Source organism: Echeneis naucrates, chromosome 21, assembly GCF_900963305.1.
Source record: "Echeneis naucrates chromosome 21, fEcheNa1.1, whole genome shotgun sequence".
In the NCBI taxonomy this organism is placed as follows: domain Eukaryota; kingdom Metazoa; phylum Chordata; class Actinopteri; order Carangiformes; family Echeneidae; genus Echeneis; species Echeneis naucrates.
This window is the reverse complement of record NC_042531.1, coordinates 610,907-628,750: the sequence shown is the minus strand read 5'-3', so window position 1 is coordinate 628,750 and position 17,844 is coordinate 610,907. Positions and strand designations below refer to the sequence as shown.

The window sequence follows — 17,844 nt, the reverse complement described above, 5'->3', positions numbered from 1 at the left end:
ACGATCTTCGCGGCCGGTGCTCTCAGCTGATCCGGAGAAACCAGCCGGCTCCTCGGCAGCTTCCAGCCGAACCCGCAGCCCGTTACCGGCTGGTGTGGTCTGTTCTCTGACGGGTGAAGCCGGCTGGAGTTACCGGGAGGCCGTCATGTTCTGATTCACCGGGCGAGCGATGACCGAGCCGAGCGGCGGGCGGACCGGACCGGCGGAGGTGCTGCTGACTGCGGGCTGGACGGAGCATGGAGCCGAGGCTGACCGGGGATGGGAAGCCGTCCGCGTCCTGGTTCCTGCTCGGCCCCGGTCTCATCCTGTCGCTCCTGGCCGTGATGGTGAGCTGCCATGGGACCTGCAGACACCGAGCCCCCCCCCCGGACGAGGTGAGCCCGGAGCGAAGCTAGGCTATGCTAAGCTAGGCTAGGCTAGGCTAGGCTAAGCTAAAATAAAATAAACGAAACTAATTTAGCATGCTCGCGTCGGTTCTTAACCTTCTTGTTGTGTTGTTGTGTTTAAAACCTGTTGTTCCTCTGAGTCATGACTTGTGTTTTTGTGTTACAACAACACAACCACTGCTCGTTGTGAGTCCGTTAGCATCACCGGGACTTAATGTACATTTTCCCCTATTACATTAACGGGCTAACCGGAAACTGTCCCTTAGTGACGCTGTCAGTAACCAGTCAGTCACACTCACCTGGACAGGTTAATGCTCGCCTTTATCCTGTTACCATAGCAACATCAGTGGAGGGAAAGTCTCCGGAATGTTGTTTTCAAAATAAACCTCAAATTTAGTGTCGACGTTTGTTTTTCAGAATCTTGAAATAATAAAGTGTGAGAATTCACTCTCCATGAAGACCTTCATTAACAATGTGCTTTATTAGATGGGCATCACAGTGGACCAGTGGTTAGTCCTGTTGACTCACAGCAGGAGGGTTCAGGTTTTGAACCCTGTTCTTCCTGACCCTGCCTCTCATGAATTGGTCACTGATTGTCCAAACTTCTCCGGCTCCTTCAGGTTGTCCATCATGTGTACCTGAAGCCTGAACGTCTGACCAAGAGGAGCTCCCCTGAAAACCTCCAGCTGAAGATCAAGATCATCTATGACTACAGCGTGGACCAGTGAGTACAGCCGGCCTCAGGCATCAACCCCTCCACAGAAAAACTGCTTCAGTCTGCAGCCAGGTTCTCTGTGACCAGTGTTCTGACCACAGAATGTGTTTCCTCCTGCACAGGCTCACTGCAGACAAGAGGAGGCTGGTGAAGGTGAGCACCACCTGAGGACACTCAGTTGAAGTTTCTCTGATCTCTGCACAGTTTAGACTATACACATTCGTGCAGTGCTTTAAGATGATGAGCAGAAAGATATAATGGGTGTGAACACAAACGGGGGCTAAGTTTAAAGACATTGTTAGCCCAGTGGTCAAATTACACAGGTGACATTTGGATTCTTGTTAAATCAGAATAATTTTTCAGTTCTGAAATTAAGACAAGTTAATTAGAGCAAATATGACGAGCAGTTGAAACCTGTTTGTCTAAAACTATGAATTTGTCTCCTCAGGACAATCTGTTTCCTCAGGCCATTGACTACCTGCAGAGGGCTTTCAGCGTGAGGCGCAGGGGGGGGGGCTGTGCTGCTCAGCAGGTATGTGGCTGCTCATTGGTCCATTTAGACCGGGTGTTCACTGATGATGCATTTTAAAGCTGCTGTCAGCAGATATGAGAGGGAAAGTGTGCCCAGGTGTGATGATGATGAGGGGGAGGAGAGCCTCCACACTGCAGTCAGCGTAACAGGTTTGCTGTTGTGTGTCAGACAATGTGCGACCAACCAGTACCTGAGGAAGAGAGATGACCCTCACCGCTACTGCCAGGGTGCCTGCGCCAATGTCACCCGCTGTGGCCCCATCATCGTACCACAGCACCACCTGCAGGTCAGGAAGAGCCCCCCCCCCCAACACAGGATGTCATAACCAGACTCAGGACATGATATTGTTACAGCACATATGAGGGAGAGGGGGAGGAGTCAGGGGAGGAAGAGGAGGCGGGAACAAGTGTACAGACAGAAGTGAAACTACAGAACTGACTGAGTGTGTTCAACTCTCACATTACTCTACTATTCCCTCTCAGCAATGTAAGGTTTGCAGTGAGTCCGGAAAGTCATGTGGCCCCTTGGGACCGCCAGACGGCCCTGGAGTGGAGGGGTCGGACTTCGTACTCTATGTCAGCGGGATCACCACGGATCGCTGTGGCCAGGAGAACATTGTGGCCTATGCCGCATACTGCCAGCTGGAGGCAGAGCTGGACAGGTGAGACAGACCGTAGCTCAGATCTGGGTCTGGTTCATGGTCTTGTGAGGTGGAACAGGTGAAAATCAGCCACAGATGTATTTAGAGGGACTCTCACCCCTGACCTGTGTTGCAGACCTATTGCAGGTTACGCCAACCTATGTCCTGCCATGATTTCCTCTCAGCCACAGGAGTTTGAAGGGATGCTCTCCACTGTCAAACATGAGATCATTCATGCTCTGGTCAGTCCTGGATTGCTACAAACCAACCCAGATCTCTATTCAAAGGGTGTGTGTGTTGTATTTTGTGTGCCCTTGTGTCACCATGGCTGTCCCACCTGTCCATCTTGCATCCTTCAGGGCTTTTCAGCTGGTCTGTTTGCCTTCTACCATGATGATGAGGGAAAACCCCTGACTCCCCGCTTTGCCAGTGGCCTGCCTGCCTTCAATGAGAGGTGTGATGGTTAGAGACCAACCAATGACTGCTTGACTTAGACAGTCAGACTTCAAACATCAGCGCTTACCTCACTGACTGTCAGAGTTTACAGTAATCAGTCTAATTCGTGACAGAGACACCTAAAACTAAATAAAATCAAAAATAAATAAAAGAGCCAACCTGGCCAATCATAGTGTGAGTGGGTGTGTTTTCAGGAGATTTTTAACCATCCTCCTATTAAATGTGTTCGTGTGTGTGTGTGAGATGCAGCTTGGGTCTGTACCAGTGGAGTGAGGCGGTGATCAAGAGGGTCAGCAGACTGTGGGACATCAGAGGAGGTCTGATGGTCCGGCACCAGGTCCACGTCCTGGTCACTCCTCGAGTGGTGGTAAGAAACTGCTGCTCCTCCTCCACAGTGTTGTAAGAGCTCCTGTTTCTCCTGTCTACCAGTTTGAAATGAGTGTCCTGATGGTCATTAGACAAAAAGAAGATTTGGTGTGGACCTGCTCTGTGTAAAAGCCAACGATGTAACTCTGTTATGATTTGGTGCTTTATAATGAATTAGATATGATCTGACTTGTTGGTTTTGGGGATGTTTACTTCAGCAGCTAAGTCTTTGTTTTGAAACTGTTAGACAAACTTGAACATAGACCATTCATCGGCTTATTCTATCTGTCAAATATTTCCCATCAAGCCCAACAGACGTGTGTTTTTGTGTTTTGGCTGCAGGAGGAGGCGAGGAGACATTTTAACTGTCCCATCCTTGAGGGGATGGAGCTGGAGAACCAGGGGGGGACAGGGACAGAGCTGAACCACTGGGAGAAGAGGCTGCTGGAGGTTCCCGCTCATTCTCTCTGCAAGTCTGTCCCCTTTTTGAGGCTCCCGCCTTCCATCTCATCTTCCTCTCCCTCCCCCAGAACGAGGCCATGACGGGCTCCCACACCCAGAACCGGGTCTTCTCTCGGCTGACACTGGCCATCATGGAGGACAGCGGCTGGTACTGGGCCAACTACAGCCTGGCCCAGAGGCTGGACTGGGGGCGTGGCCTCGGCTGCGACTTCGTCATGAAGAGCTGCAAGTTCTGGATGGAGCGGCAGAAACAGAGGTGACGGATCCTCTTACACCTTCAGAAGTTTTTATAACACTACAATACAAACAGGTTCTTCTTTGTTGCTGATGTTTGTTTGTTTGTTTGTGTTGCAGGCGACACACTGTGACTCCGTACTGTGACACAGTGCGAGCATCTCCTCTGCAGCTCACCTGCAGACAGGACCAGCTGGCTGTGGCTGTCTGCAACCTGCAGAAATATACCCAGGAGCTCCCGCTGGAGTACCAGGTACACACACAGATACACAAACAGACAAACAACTGGCGGACCAGATGCTAAGAATAATTAAAAAAAAAAATCATTCATCTTCTACCTCTGATCCATGGGGGGGTTCTGGAGCCAATCCCAGCTCAGACGGGGCGAGGGGCAGGGTCACCCTGGAGAGATCTCCACTTCATCACAGAGACAGACAGAGACCAACAACCACTCAAACCTACAATTTAGAGTCACCTATGAACCCAACCAGGACCTCCTTATTGTGGGAAACAGAGCTAACCACTGTGCCGCTGCACTGCCTAATTAAAAAGGGTTGTCTCACTTAATCAGGGCCTTCAATCAGTTATGTACTATTTATGATCCTAATAATGTTTTGCGTGTGTGTGTGTGTGTGTGTGTGTGTGTGTGTGTGTGTGTGTGTGTGTGTGTGTGTGTGTGTGTGTGTGTGTGTGTGTGTGTGTGTGTGTGTGTGTGTGTGTGTGTGTGTGTGTGTGTGTGTGTCAGTACTTTGAGGGGATCCCAGACGTGGCCCCCGATCAGCTGTCGTTTTTCGGAGGGGCTGTGGAGATTGCTGACTTCTGTCCCTTCAGTCAGGAGTTCAGCTGGCACCTGAGTGGAGAATATCAGAGGAACTCCTACTGCAGAGTGTCTGAGAACCAGCCAGGTATGGTCAGGGTGGCTGCAGGGGCAGGAAGGGCAAGAGGGCTCCAGACTGCCTCCCTCACATCAGAGATACTACCAACCCCCCACAGACCAGTGGTTAATGGGCTGCAGTTAAAAATGATCCTCCAATTAAATTCTGTCTTCATTGGAATCAAGTCTCATAAAATACAGAGGTGTGTGTGTGTGTGTGTGTGTGTGTGTGTGTGTGTGTGTGTGTGTGTGTGTGTGTGTGTGTGTGTGTGTGTGTGTGTGTGTGTGTGTGTGTGTGTGTGTGTGTGTGTGTGTGTGTGTGTGTGTGTGTGTTCAGACTGGTGGAGGAACTATGGGGCGGAGCAGTACGGACCGAACTCTGTGTGTCTGTACCAGAAGTCCGCCTTTGTGATGGAGCAGTGCACGAAGAAGATGACGTATCCAGATTGGGGCTCTGGCTGCTACAAGGTGCTGTCAATCAAACCATTTAGCACCTTCCACTAAATTTAGTGACATCTGAACTGTTCTTAACGCCCCCCCCCTCCCCCCCTCCCCAGATGTCGTGCTCGGCTCAGGGCCTGACAGTATTCGTTCAGGATCGCTCCTTCCTGTGTGTGCGTAAAGGTCAGCTGCTCAGCGTCAGCGTCCGGGTCAATGACTGGGTGTATAACGGCGTCCTGATCTGCCCCGCCTGCACAGACTTCTGTGACGACTGCCCCCTGCCGCACCAGCTGCCGCCCATCAACACCTCCAGGAGTAACCCCATTGGTCAGTGCTGAGTGTCCTGTCACAATTAGTTCTGTCTCTGCAGACAGAGCAGACCAAAATAACTGATGATGTGATTGTCTGTCTGTTTGTTCATTTGTCTGACTGTCTGTCTCTCTCTCTGTTTGTTTGCTCATTTGTGTGTCTTTCTGTCTCTCTGTCTGTCTGTTTGTCTTTCTGTTTGTATGTCTGTCTCTCTCTCTGTCTGTATGTCTGTCTGTCTGTCTCAGACCCGTGCTCCAGTTCTCCAGGTCTGGCTGTGACTCTGTGGCTCCTGCTGATCGACCTGCTCCCCCTGGTGGCCGGACTGCTGCTCTGCCACTACAGCTGATATACACACACTCTCTCTCTCTCTCTCTCTCTCTCTCTCTCTCTCTCTCTCTCTCTCTCTCTCTCTCTCTCTCTCTCTCTCTCTCTCTCTCTCTCTCTCTAAGGTAGCTGGACTTTATACTGTCCCAGTCCTCCGTGGACTCTTCTGTCCATCCTTCATTCCTTAGGACCTCCCCTCGTCTCCTCTTCTCTCTTCATGGTCGTCACGAGGACAAACTGTCAGGGATCTTTGTTCTGAGTTCAGGTGGTCCAAACCCTCCATCTGTCTGATGGATCCTCAGATTCTGGATCTTTCTGCTTCACCACACTTTTTGATGGTGAGACTGAAGATCCTGAGTGGTCGACACAGTTTTTTTGGGGCAGTTTTTACTGATGCTTTTAATCTGAAGGAGCAGTCATTGTCGTCTTCCTGTTGATGAGCCAACAGGAAGATCAGAGCGCTCTGTTGCCCTCTAGTGGCAGCGGGAAGTAACTGTCCAGGTCTGGATTAGCTCTATGTAAACTGAGTTGTGGGGTAAATTCCCAGCATGCTTCTTGTCAGAAGAGTTGACATCAAGACGTTCAAAATGTCACAAACCAAAATGAATTTTTCAAAAATCTATTTAATGTAAATTAAATTTTCACTTCAACTCACTGAGATGTTTTTTTTTTTCTGTTTTTATTTACAATATTTTTTAAAATGGGTACTTTTCATCAATCACCTCTGCAGGGGACTTTTATTTTGGAGGATCTGATCAAACTGAAATGGACTGCGTTCACAATCAACTTCCTGTTAAAGGTCCAATGACATCTTTGGTTCAGCTGCTTAATGACCTTTGACCTCTGGTGTCAGCAGTCGGGAATGTGAGTGTCATGTGATCAATAGTTTGCGGAGGAATGAGTTTGTAATGATGATGAGGGAACTGCTGCTGCTCTTATTTAGTTTAGCTATGTAAAGAATAAAAATGGGAATACAAACTATAAACAATTAAACGTATTCATCAGTATAAAATTGTTATATTTTATAACGTGTTGGTGATGAAAACTTCCATTTCTGTATTTTTACATGTATTTTTTTCAGTGTATTCTATTTGTTTATTACCAATTAGATGTAGCATTCTCCAACTCAACATAAACACACCACTTTAATATGTACATAAATGAAATCAATAAAATGAGTAAACTAATGTAAAAATGCAGAATTTAAATTTTCCTTACCAACATGTTTTTCATTTTAACTATTATTTTTTTGTGTTTGTGATAGAATCATCAGGAAGCAGGAAATGAACCACTGAGTAGAGATTAAGTTTTTCTCTTATTTCTTTTATTTTATAAACTCCTGTTAATACAATATGTAAAAAAAAAAAAGCTTAGAAGAAGCCTTCCAGTTTTGAGCGTCACCATCAGGTTAAATGCTGGAATTGTTTATGATCTCCAGAGGATGAACCCTCCCTAATGTCAGTGCTTTGAATGTTGGGATTCACCCACTGGAGAATCATGGTGGCATCAATTCTGGGATGACTCTCTTCTTCTGTGGTGCTGCAGATGGTTCAGTTTCAGATGAAACCACGTGTCAACAGGAAGTTGAGCGTTGAACAAATTGCTGATAAAAATGTTTCCAGTTGTTGATTTGTGATGCCGTCGACTGAACGTGACGTGTGCAGAAAGTTGTTTTTGTTTGTGATGAAGTCATCAATGTGAGGTGGCACTGAGCTGAGAGTCTGAGCTTTTATTTTGAAATTAACTCTGGAGAAATGGTTAGTTGTGGTTGTCAGCGAACACTTTGTCACTCAGCTGATCTTTGTGGTTTTTATTTGTGTCTTTTTTAGAAAAAGGGCTGCTTTTTAAGACAAATCAAAACTGATGTTTGTCGAAAAAATAAAATGCTGTCGGTGTTGCAGAGATCTGTTTTCATTAAAACCAGAAAAAATCGAATTGGTTAAAATACAAATAGTCAAAGAAAATTAAATATGTTCCAAGTTTGAATGTTTCCCAGAATGTGGCACAGGGACCTCTGGGGTACCAAATGATGGAGAAAAAATAAGTTTAAAATAATTGTAAATGAAATATTTAAAATGTTGAAAAATGAAGAAACCAACAAGCATTTTTGTTGTTGCAGAGACAACATCATTTATTTACCTCAGTCTGACTGTGTTACCAACAGGAAGAGAGGATCTGATTGGCTGTTTGTGTGAGCCAATGAAAGAACAGCAGATTTCAGGAGGAACTTTTTGGCCTTCTGGCTCGTTAGACATGTTAAGAACAGCAGCTGGTTTTAATTGGTCCGTTGAATGAAATGCAGTCAGCTGGAACGACGGCGACGTTGAAACGTGTTTGACATCAATCTTAACGTGCTTTTAAACAAAATACTAATTGTGCAACATGTTGTACAGATGGAATGTCATTACTCAGGCTGTGTTCAGAGTCCAGGCCTTTTTCCTGCTGTCTTTGATCCACAGGAAGCCCAGCTGGGTCCCGAAGTTGGGTCCATCTCTGACGTGGGAGAAGAAGAGTTCGGGGTGACAGGACGTGCAGGGCGTCACACAGGAGCGGTCTGTCGTCATGTCATCATGGATGTGGTGAGGCAGGATCCCGCCTCTCTGCAGGAGGACTCTGGGACAGGAAGTGAGATGTTTTTAGTTTGGTACATTTGTCTCATTATCAGTTCCCTTTGATCGGTACCTGTTGGCGAGCCGGATGTTGACGTGCGGTCTGGCCGACTCTGGATCTGGGACACAGTCTGGATGGATGTTGATGAACTTCAGCGCCTCCTTTCTGTCCCAGGTGAAACAACACGCCCCCACCGACGGTCCCACCGCCACCACGATGTCGCTCACCTTGCAACCGAACTCTGTTACCATGGCCTCCACTGTTGCCATGGCAACCCCCATCAGGGTCCCTTTCCAACCTGAAGAGAAGATGAAGGTGATCAGAGACGACGACTTCTCCGTTGTTCAGGGAAACCTGAACGCTGTGAACAAACATCTGGCGCGTCCACCTGCATGAGCAGCTCCAATGACCTTTGACCCTGGATCGGCAAACAGGATGGGCATGCAGTCAGCTCCTGGAGCTGCCAAAACAACCCTGGGCTGATTGGTCACGATCCCGTCATAGGACTCTGGCTCAGGTTTCCCCATTACCCAAACATTGCTGCCGTGGTTCACCTGCAGGTTAGAGACCAGAGTCCAGACGTAGACAGGAAGAGTGTCGCCCTACTGCTCACTGAAGGACACACAACCATGACAACATGATGACAAACAGCCATTAGCTCATGCCGCTCAGGAGAAGTCGGTACCTTGACCAGACGCAGAGAGTCAGGGCGAAAACCTGCACAAAGGGCCAGACGGCGTCTGTTCTCTGTCACCACGGCCCTGGAGTCCCGCCTCCTGCTGCTGCTGAACAGATTCAGGGAGGATAAGGACGGGATGGAGGACACGCCGCCATGACGGGCACTGAAGCCATGACCAAAACAATCTGAGGGAGAGAGAGCTTCGTTTTCTGTGAACTTTTAAGGGATAGGATGTCCTGAACATCTGGATAAAATAATCAAATCTACAGTTCTGATTTCATGACCGAGGACAGAAAAGCAGCAGATGAATATTACAGCACTTAATATTTAAACATTTTCAACTTTGACCTCTGATCAGACTGACCTGGGATGAGAGTTGACTTCAGTAATATGACGTCACCCGCGCCCGGAAGCTGCTGCAGAAACGTTGACACGTCATCGCGGACAAGATCAACAGGTGAGTCCGTGTGGTCCGAACCTGAGCAGCTCGGACAGGTGCGATCCACTGACGTCACTCTGTACTCAAAGGTGTAGACAGCAGTAAACAGCTGGTCCTGGTACCGACCCAGAACCTCCCGGCCCAGCGGGGTCGTGAGGACCCGAACGGAGCTCAGGTCCAGCTGGTCCACGGTCAGCTTAAACCGGATCAGACACTCCGCGATAGAGCCGGAATCCAGGATCCGCACGATCCCGCACGAGCTCAGAAACCGGTCCGGAGAGTTTCCCTCTTTTTTCCCGCACAACAAGAAGACCTGGTCTGAAGCAGACCGGTCCAGCTGAGCCGGACAGCAGCCGTGGATCAGGTCCACCAGCACAGCCTGACACATCCCGGAGTCCCAGAGGTCCGGACTGATCTGTTCAAACGTCCCCGGGACTTCCTACATCCGGTCCAGATGTAGGTCCGCCCAGACTGGAAACCCCTGAACCAGCTGGTGTGGGGGGGTCATGGTCTGAGGTCAAACAGCAGGACTCCAGGACAGACCAGGTAACAGGAAACACAGAGACTAAATACAGTTTAAGAAATGATTCGCTTTCTAAACAAATAAAACAAAAAACGATTGTGTGTGTGTGTGTGTGTGTGTGTGTGTGTGTGTGTGGAGGAATTTCCCAGGTTGTGTGTCTGTTGTTGTGGACTTCTGCTCTGGTAACTCCGACTTCCTCCTTCAGACAAAATGTGTTGTTTCTCAGGATTGTGCGTTTCTTCTGGTGTCAACGGACTCTTCTAACTGGTCCAAAGAGCAGCTGCGAGTCCCGATCCAGTTCCCGATCCTTCCTCATTGTGACGGATCTGATCCGCCAGCAGAGGGCGACAGACACCCACCTGTCCGTGTCTGCGGTCCACTGGGTCTCCCTGAGCCTCCCAGGCTGTCCTCTTACGGTTCAGGCTGTGGACCAGGCTCAGTTCAGGTGGACATGGCTGCAGACAGAACTCAGGGCTTCATGCTCAACAGCTGGTGGCCATCCAGATGTTCCCATGGCGTCCCCTCACACACTGTCTTTGAACTTGATGGGCAGACTCTGGGACGGTCCAGCTGCAGAAGTTACCTTCTCGGAGCTGTTTCTGTCCGTCTGTGGGGGAAGATCAGGAGCCATGTTGTTGGTAAACAAACAAACAACCTGAGGAGTGATGTCATCAGGACTGGACCGCCCATGAAGGACCTGATGATGTCACAGATGCTGCATCAGCTGTTTGGGTTCAGGACTGAGCTGGTCCAGCTGTTTCTGACTCTTCTCTAAAATGTTGGACTGTGTTGAAGTCTATGGGAAAATGTCCCTCCTCCTCAGTAAACGTTTTCCTGATGAGTTTATGGTCTGTCTGGAATACATGATGTTCATTAGAGGGGAGGGTTTAGGGGCGGGGCTACTGCCACTGCTCAGTGTGGATCAGCTAGCCCCTCCCACCTCAAAACACATGGCCAACAGCTGGACTGGGTCCAGGTTCGGCCCATTTAGGTCCAGATCAGCCAATGAAGATTCGGCGGCCTGTTGGTGGTCACGTGAAGGCAGGTCCTGGGTTTAAATGGACTCGAAGCCCCGCCCCTTGTGTTCGACCTTTTACCTGTTTGTGTGACGTAGTTAATCAGCCTGTTTCCCGCCTCTCCAGGCTCCACCGGTCGATGCGCACTGACTGATGCTCGTGCCCGCGCTCCCTCCCTCCCTGTCTCGGGGACGCGCCCCGGTCCGTCCTACCGGAGGCAGCAGCTCGGTGAGATGCACCGGAGGCTGAGAAGAGGCAGCCGGGCTGTGACACCGGAATCTAACCGCTGAAGGCCGAGGCTCCGGAGCTGCTGGTCCGTCCTGGTCCGTCCCGGTCCGTCCCGGTCCCGTCGGAGCCGGTGAGTCCCCGTATGTGTGCGCGCTGCTGTGGCCGGTGTGTGTGTGTGTGTGTGTCGTTTCTCTGCTGTTGACGCGCTCCGGTCCGCCTGCGGATCCCGAATCCCGCACCCTGGATCCTGGATCCTGGATCTGGGGGGCTCGGACCCCCCACCCTCCGGGGGAAGAATGAGTGTGATGTGATTTGATGATTTAATGAGGCAGATCCGAAACAATGACCCGAGCTCTGTTCAACAGTTTCCCACAGAAAAGTGTCGATGATCCGGTGGGGGGGGGGGGGTAAAGTGTCACCGGGTCACTCCAGGTGGTGGGGGGGTCCAGATCCCAGCGGATCCTGATACACCTGATGCCCTTCACATCCTGTCACCTTGACGACCCTTCAGCATCACACATGACGACAACACAAAACAAGTAGCAGCCTCTGTCTGTATGTCAGAATCAGTGAAGCAGCTTGTTAGATCAATAATCAATAATCACACCAACTGATCAGTTAATCTTTAATTCACAGATTTAATGAGTAAACACACTTCACAACACTCACTGTGACCAACAGACAAAAATATGATAAACGATTGAGTCTGGTATCAGATCAGACGTAGAACTGTACTTGTGGGGGTTGTAGGATGTGATGCGTTGTGTTATCAGGAGTCTTCATCTTGGACCCAGTTGCCGTGGTAACTGACCTCAGGGTTCAGAGGTCACCGCTTTTCTCACCTCTGGTTGGTTCTTGTTAGATATTGGCATGGAGCTCCTCTTGGAGTGATATGATTGGCCCAACTAGATCAATTCTGTAACCTGATTGGCTGAGGAGTGGCGCTGATGCTAAATCATTTCTCACAGACGCTGCAGCATCAGTCCAGTCTGCAGTCCACTCCACAGCCTGACCAGGTTTGTATCTAAGTGACCATCCAGATCCAGACCCAGATCCTGAGGCCACCAAAGTATCAGAAAGACCAGGACTGGGACTGAAGGGGTTTTGTGTCTTTGGTTATTTTTACCTCTCTTTAATGATGAAGAACTGGATTCAGGATCTCTGAGGATCAGCAGCTTCACCTGGGACTCAGGATTGGGCTGCAGCCGGTTTGTTCTGTGTTTCAGGTTAAATATAAAGTCACAGCTGAATCCTGATTCAGTGATAAGGTGCTTCAGACACATTCAGGATCAGCTTCTCATGATGTTGACGATCAAAGACTCAGATTCATGAACCAGGTTTTCTCCAACATGGACCAGAGACCAGACCAGACCGGAACCAGGTCTCAGTCTGATCCTCGGGGTCAGGGATGGATTATCTTTCTCCTGATGGTGGAGGTTGTTACATCATCATCTGACTCCCAAACATCACTGTGACATCACTGCAGCCATCACCTCCTGGCAGCTGCCCAGACTGAGTTGGGCTTGACCACCATACAGCCCCCCCAGGCCAGGAAAGCTCCTGTTGTGTTTGTTTCCTGTAGCTAATTAAAACAACAGCTTCTTTGCCTCATAATGTGATTATTAACCCCCCCACCCAGCCTCATTGACCCCACGCCACTGCGCTCAGGGAGACAACTGCAGCTCATTGTGGCGTTTTCAGATTCAGTGGGAACATGAGACAGGCTCACCGGGGGAGTGGGCACACTGGAGAGGGTGTGTGCAGGACGGGGGCAGAGAGACACAGTCTGTTCTGGTTGATGTAGGAATCAGGGGACATCCAGCACCAGACACACAATAATGAAACATGCACACCAATCTAAATACAGACACACACAGCTGCTGCTTATTCACTGCCATACAACTGATTTACAACCAGCTCAGTGTGAACATCAGAGCAGTCTGCACTTCCGCTTTTCAACAGCTGCTGTCTGACCGCAGAACTCAGAACTCTGGGGGAGTTCAGGTGTAGTTCAGGTCCAGTCAGACTGGAGTTCAGTGCCCATTAACTAAAAACATGTCACACATGTTTTTAAGCCGGGGCAGCCATCAGCTGTCATATTTCATGTGCACAAACAAACATGTTAAAAATATGCAACAACTTTACAATAAAAAGCTGTTAATAGTTACATTGTGTAAATAATCAAATTTAAACATAAAGGTCCATAATGTCTAAAGATGCATGATGTCTATATTCAGACACTGAGCCTTAGAACCGGCCGTCAGGACTTCTGGGACTTTGTGATGTCACAACAAAGCAGTCACCGCCCTCTATGCCCACGCCCACCTGAACCCTCCATCCAACACTGCAGGATTTGGTTTCTCTGAGTGTTTTCTTGAAATCTGCTCTGTTGTATTACTCAGAAAGCTGGGCCAATCGGAAGAGAGGATTAGATCCTCTCTTCTGATTGGCTGACTGACCTTCTGTTACTGGAGCTCCAGAGAGACGCCAGAAACCATCAAATGATGAATCGATTATTAAAATGACAGATCTAAATTATTCAACAAATCGTTTCGGCTGCATAAAAGACACAAACACACACACACACACACACACACACGCACACAGTTCATACAGTGGCAGCACATCAAAGTCGGGCCATCAGTGTGATGAAGGAAGTGGAGCAGCCGGAGGGAAGAGCTGCTGTGACTGAAGTGCCTTCTAATTCACACAATGGCCTGTGTGTGTGTGTGTGTGTGTGTGTGTGTGTGTGTGTGTGTGTGTGTGTGTAAGGGGGGCCTCTTGCTGGCTACACATCAAGCACTCTGGTTTGTGTGGAGGACTGCAGAGAGCAGCAGGAAATAGGATTTACTTCCTGTCGCTGGCATCAGAGTCCACGCATCGTTAATGAGTCGTCCAATCAGCTCATCTCTTCAGTTAACGAACAAATCGTTCAGTCTGAACATGGTGACTTTCATCCAGTAAGTGGGTAAATTAAATTGAATCTGAAATTCAGAGCCAGTTCACTGTTAGAAAATCACAGCTGTTAATTATTATAATAGGCCGTTTCCTGTTAATGGACCACTCAGCTCAGTTGAATAGTGATGATGTCACTGATTTCGTTGTTGGTGGATCCACTTTGATCTTTTGTTTTTGTTCAGAACAAAATCAGTAATTTGATGTGGAGTTTTTTTCTTTAGTCTCACTCTGCTGTAACTGTAGAAGCTGTGGACCGGCTGTGTTGTGCCGAGCCGTTGCATATTGTTGTGTACGTTGTGTAACGTCAGTGTTTGGTTGTGTAAAATTTAACAGAGCAGCAGTGAACGTGAGACTTAAGTCTGTGGAGCTGATGATGGCGAGAAACAGACTGGGAGAGTGTGCGTGTAGCAGAGGTGCTGTTGATAAGCAGCAGACGCTTGCTCTCCCCATTAGGCGGCTGAAGAAGGATGATAGGACTTTCACTTCCTAAACCCTTCACACACACAGACACACACTGTTTCTCTCTTTGGGGTTAAATGAAGGTTAAACATTAAGTGTTGTGTGATGTGTATCTGTGTAAGATTCATTGCGACAGGCACACACATCCATCTGGACTTCAGAGAGGAGAGAGAGTGTGTGTGTCTGGATGATGAATTCTTTAGTTCACAACATCTTAGAAACGGTAGAAACAAAATGGCTGCCCTTCTCTCTGAGTCCAGGAAGTCCAGAGTTTGACCAGATGACATCCTCCTGATTAGTGATCTTTAGTTTGATGATGATGTCAGAGATCGGTGTGACCAGGACAGTGAGGGATGAGGTCTCATTGAGGATCAGACATCTGGTCGAAGGAGACGGATCTTTGGAGGACAAGCTACTCCCAAACCCTCTGATTGGTCTTCAGCGCCCTCCATTTTGTTTTTTCACATGTGAATGTGTGTTTGGATTGTGTGTGTGTGTGTGTTGTGGTGCAGTGTGTGACAGTAATGGCTGCTGTGAGCGTCTTCTGCTCTGCTGCTTTCACTGATTCATGCTGTTGGACAGTTTCCTGTCGCCTGCAGCCACATCTGACACCACACTACACCTCCCAGCATTCATCTGTCTGCTGGAGCCCGCGGGGCACCGGGCTTTTTCCAGTGATCCCACTGAGGGATTGGGCCCTGAACCGGGACTCAGAATCCAGGCTGCCCATCAAATCGTTATACACTCGGAACTGGGTTCTGCAGCATCCTGGTCCTGATCCTGTCCACCTCCAGCTCAGCACATTAAAGATGCATGTGTGTGTGTTTGAATTGTTGCTCAGTGCTGCACAGGAAGTGTGAAGTTGGCGAGATGTCAGAACTCATTTCTCGTCCTTTATGTGTGAGGAGGAAAAGGCTGCAGGGGCCGCAGTGCACAAAGGTTAAATAGGCCCCGCCCCCTGCTGCCCTGTTTGTGGTGCTGCTGTCTGAAGGATGTGGAGCGTGGATAAGTCGGAGCTGAACTCGCTCCTGCTCCTCATTTTCACTTCACCCAGCTGAAGAGTAAATGTACGTTTACCTTCTTTTTCCTCAGCCGTCTCCATTCTGCTCTTTATCCTTCAGCCTGGCTGTGTTTCCGATTACAGACCTTCAGTTTACAGCTGTTTCTTCTTGTCACATGTCAGACTCAGGTTGGAACCAGCAGACTTAGTGTTTTACCAGTTAAAGTAAAACACATTGAAAAAATAAACTGCTGCATGTCAACCAGACAGGAATCAGTTATTAGTTATCAGAAATTAATACATGAATTCTAAGAATATTAAATTGCCGTACGATGTAGTTGGTCTCCAAGTGATTACTTCAATTTGATTTAAGTGGAATAATTAAATGAATCATTTAAACCAAAATGACCAGATGAAGATCTGAGAGGTCGACTGAAACACCAGCAGATAAAATGATTATTATTATTTATTTGTAGGGTGTCCACCTGAAATCTGCTCAATTTTTATTGGCTCATGCAGAAAACACTCCAATCAGAGAAGAGAATCAGGTCAGAGCCTCTCTTCTGATTGGCTGACTGATGTAAAACTACATTCAGATGGGTTTCTGCTGATTATCCTGTACCGTCCCGTCTCTGCTGAGGTCGGAGCCCTTCTGTCTCCATGGTCATGGGGGATGGGGCGGCCTGCACTCAGGCTACAGTTCTTTTGGGGATTAAAGGGTTAAAGTGGTTCTCGTTCCTGCTTCACTGATGCAACGATCACAGCAGAAAAACAGAAACCTCCAGAGGAACTGCAGAGTCTCATGCATCGCTGAGGTTTGCATTTTCTGCTGTTCAGCCCAATTGCAGCTGGAAGCAGAATGTAACTGCTGCCCTGATCCAGAGCCAGAGTCGCTCCTGAAGTCCAGGTCCCCGCAGTGGCTCTGTTTTTACTGTGGGGAGGCAGGACCTGAGACTTCTGCCTCTGTTAAAGTTCAGACTTTGCCTCAGTGTCTCACATAAAGCCAGTTTTTAATATTTGAAGTGGCAGCTTCAGATTTATTTTACGCCGTGATGTCTAGACTATAGCCACCGTTGCTACGGTGACCAGTTTACATCACATCAGACTGACTTTATGATCACGAAGACAATGTGCTGCTGCATCAGACAGACTTCAGTGAGGCTAAGCTAACAGGCTGTTAGCTTCATGACTGAGCAGCACAGAGACAGCAGCAACCAATCACTTTTAAGGCGGAAAGATTTTGTGACTTTTGTTCAGTGCATGATTGGAAGTCATCAGTCCCAGTCCAGTTTAAAGGCAGTTCAGTGGTTTTAATGAGTTCTTCAGAACAAACTGTAGATGTTTTTATCTCATCAGGTGTTTGTCTTCAGAAGCTGCTCTATACCTTAAAGAATGACGGTCACTGATCACAATGAAGGTTTGAGGATTTTATTGATTATTTGTGCTGCTGTAGTCTCGTCCTGTTTGTTCCTCAGGACAAAACTTCTCCAGCTAAGTTTCCTTTGAATGCAGTCTGCTGTTGAGGTGATGCAGTCATCTGAGCCAAACAGGTCGAATCAGATGAATCATCGATTGTTGGTCCAAGACGTGGGTGAACAAACATCCACACAAACACTGAGCTGCCAAACATCTGCCCCGCAGATGTTCCCCGGTCAAGTGGTCCAGACTCTAAAACCCCACAGCATCAGCTGAGGAGGAGGGGGAGGAAGGGGAACCTCATTAGAGCATGCTCACCTTATCCAACAAGTCTTTGAGTTATCAGGTTGCTTAGCAACAGGAGGAAGAGTGTGCGTGTGTGTGTGTGTGTGTGTCAAAGTTTCCTCACAGACTGATCGATTCTCCCTGGTCTTTGTGGTTGAAAACAGCTCAGGCATCAGCAGGTCCTGATCCATAGTCCAAAAATTTAAAGGTTCATATGGTCTACAGGTAGACCTCCATGTGGTCTGTGAATACTAATGAGGTCGAGGTCAAATATTAATACAGTGAAAGTGTCGAAGGACCAGGAGAGGAGTCAGAACCACAGATGGATTTCGGTTGTTAAAGCTACAAATTTATCTTCAGATGGAGAGCAACACTTTAAAATAAAAGACTGCAGAAGTAAAAATATGGACCTTTTAATATAAAACATGGGACCTTTCATGATAAATAATGGATTTAACTGCCTTTAATTGACTGTGACAGAAAAATACTTCT

At 48.2% G+C, this 17,844-nt stretch overlaps 3 protein-coding genes across 4 annotated transcripts in view; 2 read left to right on the top strand and 1 right to left on the bottom strand.

Moving 5' to 3' along the window:
- Window positions 1-7: 7 nt before the first annotated feature.
- On the top strand, window positions 8-7,641 carry lmln (leishmanolysin-like (metallopeptidase M8 family)). 2 transcript variants are annotated; one of them, XM_029492927.1, is made up of 17 exons: window positions 8-374; window positions 1,007-1,110; window positions 1,224-1,254; window positions 1,550-1,619; window positions 1,783-1,919; window positions 2,116-2,294; window positions 2,410-2,515; window positions 2,633-2,727; window positions 2,979-3,096; window positions 3,438-3,545; window positions 3,626-3,813; window positions 3,912-4,044; window positions 4,537-4,696; window positions 5,003-5,133; window positions 5,223-5,433; window positions 5,661-5,771; window positions 5,832-7,641. In XM_029492927.1, the coding sequence occupies exons 1-16, from the start codon at window positions 237-239 to the stop codon at window positions 5,759-5,761; spliced, it is 2,010 nt and encodes a 669-aa protein (XP_029348787.1). In that variant the 5' UTR covers window positions 8-236; the 3' UTR covers window positions 5,762-5,771; window positions 5,832-7,641. The 2 variants fall into 2 exon arrangements, with proteins under 2 accessions (XP_029348787.1, XP_029348786.1); XM_029492926.1 differs by having other exon boundaries at window positions 5,661-7,641.
- A 211-nt stretch (window positions 7,642-7,852) lies between these two features.
- Window positions 7,853-10,302, bottom strand: lacc1 (laccase (multicopper oxidoreductase) domain containing 1). The gene is made up of 5 exons (XM_029529703.1): window positions 9,393-10,302; window positions 9,035-9,213; window positions 8,738-8,903; window positions 8,422-8,647; window positions 7,853-8,352 (listed from the first exon to the last, which is right to left on the bottom strand). The coding sequence occupies exons 1-5, from the start codon at window positions 9,853-9,855 to the stop codon at window positions 8,148-8,150; spliced, it is 1,239 nt and encodes a 412-aa protein (XP_029385563.1). The 5' UTR covers window positions 9,856-10,302; the 3' UTR covers window positions 7,853-8,147.
- The window catches only part of enox1 (ecto-NOX disulfide-thiol exchanger 1), a 40,212-nt gene continuing 31,631 nt past the window's right edge, over window positions 9,264-17,844 (top strand). The window contains exons 1-3 of the mRNA XM_029529702.1: window positions 9,264-10,013; window positions 10,217-10,628; window positions 11,133-11,364. The gene's annotated coding sequence lies outside the window, so the exon portion shown is untranslated. The remainder of the gene's footprint in view (window positions 10,014-10,216; window positions 10,629-11,132; window positions 11,365-17,844) is intronic.

Excerpts from the sequence above, each read along its gene's own strand:
- lacc1 (XM_029529703.1), bottom strand. The coding sequence starts at position 9,855 with ATGTGTCAGGCTGTGCTGGTGGACCTGATCCACGGCTGCTGTCCGGCT. Across the intron at positions 8,648-8,737 it reads CATTGGAGCTGCTCATGCAG|GTTGGAAAGGGACCCTGATG; the intron begins GTGGACGCGCCA and ends TCTTCTCTTCAG. Across the intron at positions 8,353-8,421 it reads AACATCCGGCTCGCCAACAG|AGTCCTCCTGCAGAGAGGCG; the intron begins GTACCGATCAAA and ends TTCCTGTCCCAG.
- lmln (XM_029492927.1), top strand. The coding sequence starts at position 237 with ATGGAGCCGAGGCTGACCGGGGATGGGAAGCCGTCCGCGTCCTGGTTC. Across the intron at positions 3,546-3,625 it reads GGGAGAAGAGGCTGCTGGAG|AACGAGGCCATGACGGGCTC; the intron begins GTTCCCGCTCAT and ends TCCCTCCCCCAG. Across the intron at positions 4,045-4,536 it reads AGCTCCCGCTGGAGTACCAG|TACTTTGAGGGGATCCCAGA; the intron begins GTACACACACAG and ends TGTGTGTGTCAG.